This window comes from Fragaria vesca, linkage group LG6 (assembly GCF_000184155.1).
Source record: "Fragaria vesca subsp. vesca linkage group LG6, FraVesHawaii_1.0, whole genome shotgun sequence".
Lineage (NCBI taxonomy): Eukaryota > Viridiplantae > Streptophyta > Magnoliopsida > Rosales > Rosaceae > Fragaria > Fragaria vesca.
In genome coordinates, this window is record NC_020496.1 from 14798914 (window position 1) to 14803578 (window position 4665).

At 35.5% G+C, this 4665-nt stretch overlaps 1 protein-coding gene across 1 annotated transcript; it reads right to left on the bottom strand.

Annotated features, from left to right (window-relative positions):
• Positions 1–488: 488 nt before the first annotated feature.
• LOC101294480 (E3 ubiquitin-protein ligase RMA1H1-like) lies at positions 489–2904 on the bottom strand. Its single transcript, XM_004303102.1, has 2 exons — positions 2627–2904; positions 489–1384 (listed from the first exon to the last, which is right to left on the bottom strand). Exon 2 carries the CDS (start codon positions 1342–1344, stop codon positions 568–570), a length of 777 nt encoding a protein of 258 aa, XP_004303150.1. The 5' UTR covers positions 1345–1384; positions 2627–2904; the 3' UTR covers positions 489–567.
• Between the last annotated feature and the right edge of the window lie 1761 nt (positions 2905–4665).

The window sequence follows — 4665 nt, forward strand, 5'->3', positions numbered from 1 at the left end:
AAGTCCAACGACGTTTTCAAGTCATCGTATCTGATTCGATTCGATGTGGATTTGATTCTTTGAGGTCACCATTAAGAGACGATAGTTAAGCTTTTAGGTTTTAGTTTAACTTTGTGCTTGTGTCTACAATAATAATGTCTACTGAATAGAAATAACCAATAGAAGGTTGTTAATGTAATTTCCTATTTCTTTAAAAATTATTAGAGGAAATTTTTGTGTTTTTTTTTTTTAAATGGACACCAAGTAACATACTCGGGCTTTCATGTTGTAGGTTATTCAGGTTTTGACAGGCTGGAACTGGACCAGCTGTTAACTGGGACCAAACCAGACCAGACCTGTAAAAAGCTAACCGTGAGAAAACCCAGCCCAGACCAGCCGATTTAGGTCGGTTCTGCCGGGTTTTTTCTTTTATGTGGTGTTATGCCCAATCCTAGATCAGTAGATCTATCATACGCATGCGACCCTCGACATAAATTTAGGCAACCGCTCATCTGGTTTAATCCGCATATATTTCACACATATACTCAATTAATTTACATGTATACCATGAGCAACTAAAAACTTTGCTCAAAACAAAATTAGGCACAACAAGAAGCAACAAAACAGAAATAAACACATTCTGTTGAGTGACTTATCAGCCTGCATTACATGCCTTCTCACCCTCGGACTAGTGCTGCCAGTAAGATTATACGAATTCGGGTAAGTGTAAACATTTGTTATCGAGTTACCAAACACCCTAGCATACACCATTTCACCAAACATGCCGACCATCGGATTGAAGACTTGTGTTGATGTATCACCAGGACTATGCATTGGTGAAGCTGCTGTATAGCTACCTCCTAAAGGGCTGTTTATTTGGGATTGATAAGGATGACTTCGCTGAATACTATAAGGGCTGGTACTTGGGGTTCGTGGTGTGTCAACCGCGCAAGGAGCGAGAGGTCTTTTTGGAATGACTATACCAAGATGGGGAGGCTTGCCTTTAGATGGCTTTGTGGGCTTTGTTGTTTGACCACGACCATAAAGTGGGACTAGAGAGGATTCAGAGACTTCAGTTTTGCAAACAGGGCACTGTGGCTGTTTTTGGTCCTCTTGGCTTTCCGAAGAAGGGGTCTGGAATTGAATCCACTTGTATATGCAAGGCCAGCAGTATAAATGACCACAGAGGGTAACCACCGGATCGCGCACAGAGTCTAAGCAAATGCTGCAGTCGAAGTTAGCACATGACTTGTTTTCAGTATCTGGGACTTCAGAAACAGGATTCCATTTTCCGAAGGAACATTTAGCGTCTCCACTGGAATTAGACTGGACCACAGCATCTTCAAAGTATTGCTCTGTTGCCATCTTAACGGCTTGGGATAGATGATTCTTGAGTTGCTTAAATCTGAAACATGGTAAAGAAAAAAGGGTAAAATTAACGTAACATGATGGAGGGATCTATACCACATTCAAAGTAAACAAACAGAACCGACACCAAAATATTATACAAAGGCATAATTGCCAATTTGCTACCCTAGAATTCACCTTGGTGTCAATTTGCTACCCTAGTTTTTATTTCTGCCAATTTGCTACCCTAGAATTCACCTTGGTGTCAATTTGCTACCCTAACTTTTATTTCTGCCAATTTGCTACCCTTATGTCAAACTTTTGACTCTAGATAATCAATATTAACCGATTTGACATCAATGTTTGGACGGAGAAATAGATCAATTTATATGACAAAAGACAGTAAATTGGCTAATTTTAGAAACCTAGGGTAGCAATTTGGCAGAAATAAAAGCTAAGGTAGCAAATCGGCTAATTTTGTGAAACTAGGGTAGCAAATTGGCAGAAATAAAAACTAGGGTAGCAAATTGACACTTAGGTGAATCCTAGGGTAGCAAATTGGCAATTAAGCCTTATACAAAAGTTAAACAAAAAAATAGATGAGATGATTAGATTTATCAATTATAATCTGTCCTTCTAGGAAGACTAGAACAAGGTTTTCCATTCTCGATCTAACGGGGATACTGGCCCCCAAGTAAGTTTTTGAAACTATTGAATATCAAGCTTGGACTACAAATATTAATTTTGCAATCAAACTTGTTACAATCAGAAAATCCCCACTCAAGTCTATTTCAGATGAATCTAAGGACGCTTGACAGATATGGATTAGGTGAGAATTAGGCAGAGCAAGTTACAAAAGTTTATATGTTCAACTTCCAAAACATGCGTCTTGCAGTGTCAAAAGGATAGAAACCTAAAAGTATTACTTCTTCTTCTAGAAGACCATCAAATATGAAATATACACTCTAAAAGACATCCAGTCAGCATCAAATTGAAAATCATACACTCTTTCACCTTATTTAGTTTTTACTTTTGCAAAACGAACATTAAGACTACAATTCAATCATCATATAAAAGGAGACACCAGAAACTGCAATAATTTTGAGCAAGATGTGCGACATCGTTCGTTCCAAGAACACCAAAAACCCGACCCTCTTCGATTCTCAGAATCCAAGATTCCCGAAACCAAGATACGAAGGAAGAAAGCCCAGCCAAAGGGCAATATTCAAATACATCAAAAAAAAAACTAAAAAAGACATATGGGTGTGAGCTAGAGAAAAAGTTGATGTTGAATGCATACCAGTAAGAGTAGAGAAGTGGGTGTTGGCTTTTCTTTGAGGAGGCGCAAATAAGAGCGTTATGGCAGAAGCTTCAATGGCGGAGCAGGAGAAGGAGAGCGCTGAGAAGGGAAGAGAAGGGAAGGAAGGAAAGTATGAGAGGAAAGAGGAACGGGGTAGCAATATATATAGAGACAAAACATATCACGTCTCGGAAGAATAGAATTTGTTATTAAATTTCATAGAAATGATAAATCCAGGAGCCACTTTGCTTCTCTTGTAGTCTTCTTTGATTCATGATAAGTTTCAATGCCACCCTCGATACGTGGCATCCATCATCGATCAAAAGTCACTTAATTTCAATCCATGTTTCATTCTCACAAAACAAAAACAAACAAAAAAACAAAAAAATCGATCAAAAATAGAAGAAGAGAGAAATAAAAATTAAAAAAAAAAAAAGGTTAATCCATGTTCTCTTAGTTTTAGAAATTTTACCTTCAGAATTTTTCAACTTCGTCAACAGTGTCCATTGATAAGATTTCGTCCAATTTAGACATTAAAGGTTAACATGAATCTTTAACAAACTTAAAATGAGTATTTGGTTGTAAAATAATTGGAAACAAATCACCTATACCCAAATTGTATGTGCCCAATATGTGTCATCAATTAAAATCTGACACATAGAATTCCACTTGATACAAAACTAACAGAAGTCTAACTCTGTTATATTTGTAAATTCAATTTTTTATTAAAGAAAAATAATTTCTCCAAATCTCCACGTTCTTCTCTTCTTCCCTTCTACTTTTCTTCTTCATTGAATCGTCTGGGATCTTTTTTCTAAGATCTTCTTTTTGACTCTAACTGCGATCAAAACCTTAAAATATTTTGAACTGATATTTGATAACACCGAAATCTCTTTAATATTCTTTTAGTTTGTTAATCAGACAAAGTAGTAAGAATCTGGGTTCCCATCCTTGGTTAATCCGGAAGAATGAAACATCACCAAGCGAATCCTAAATTCAGAACAAAGTAATGAAAACAAACAGTGGAATCAAGAATGCCATTTTCTAATTCACATCAAACATACACAGATTCAGAGAACATGAAACAAACCCATAAACAAATTGTGTCTTCTCTGATGCCATAGAAATCACAAGGAGCAGTTGATCACATTGACAATAGCAAGAGTAAAATCAAATTTCCAGACAACCCAAGTGAGAATAATACGTAATAATCAAAACCCATACACCGAATTGACGAAAACAAACGATCTTGATAGCTGAAATTGCAATCAATGTAGGAAAATGAAAGACTACAGAGAAGAACCCAGATCTCAATCGATGTTAAGAGAAGAAGTGCAGAACAGGGAAGAAGAGGAGAGGAGGAAGAAGAAAAGACGTGAAGATTGGGAGAATTTTCTTCTTTTTATTTTTTTAAAGATTTAAATGAGGTTAACAAAGTTAGGACTTCTGTTAGTTTTGTATCAAGTGGAATTCCATGTGTCAGATTTTAATTGATGGCACATATTGGGCACATGCAACTTGGGTACAGCTGATTTGCTTCCAAAATAATTGTTTTAGCCCATAAAAGTCAAAATTAATGTTTAAGAGAAATTTTAAATACACACCCTTAATATCTTAATACACACCCCTTACTTAATACACTACCTATTAAGTTTTTCATTTCAGTATTATACTTAATACACATCCCAAACTGTCTAAAATACCCTTAATTTATGAAATATTCCGTTATTTAATATAATTAATATATATTTACTATTTGGTACCTCTTTTTACATATTATTTCGTCTAATTTTTGCTAGAAATTTTTGGTTATCATCGTTCAATTTATAATCAAATGATTATTGTTATATCTCAACTCTAAATCATCAATACAGGTTTTCAAAATTCACAAGAGCACAACTGTAGAAGTACAGTAGCTATTAAACATAGATAGCTAGTTATTCGATAAAACATGTCATGATAAAGATGCAGTATTTGACAATATGATATGCAAAATCAAACTAAAGATCAAACTAAAGCTGATAAAGATGTAGTACTTG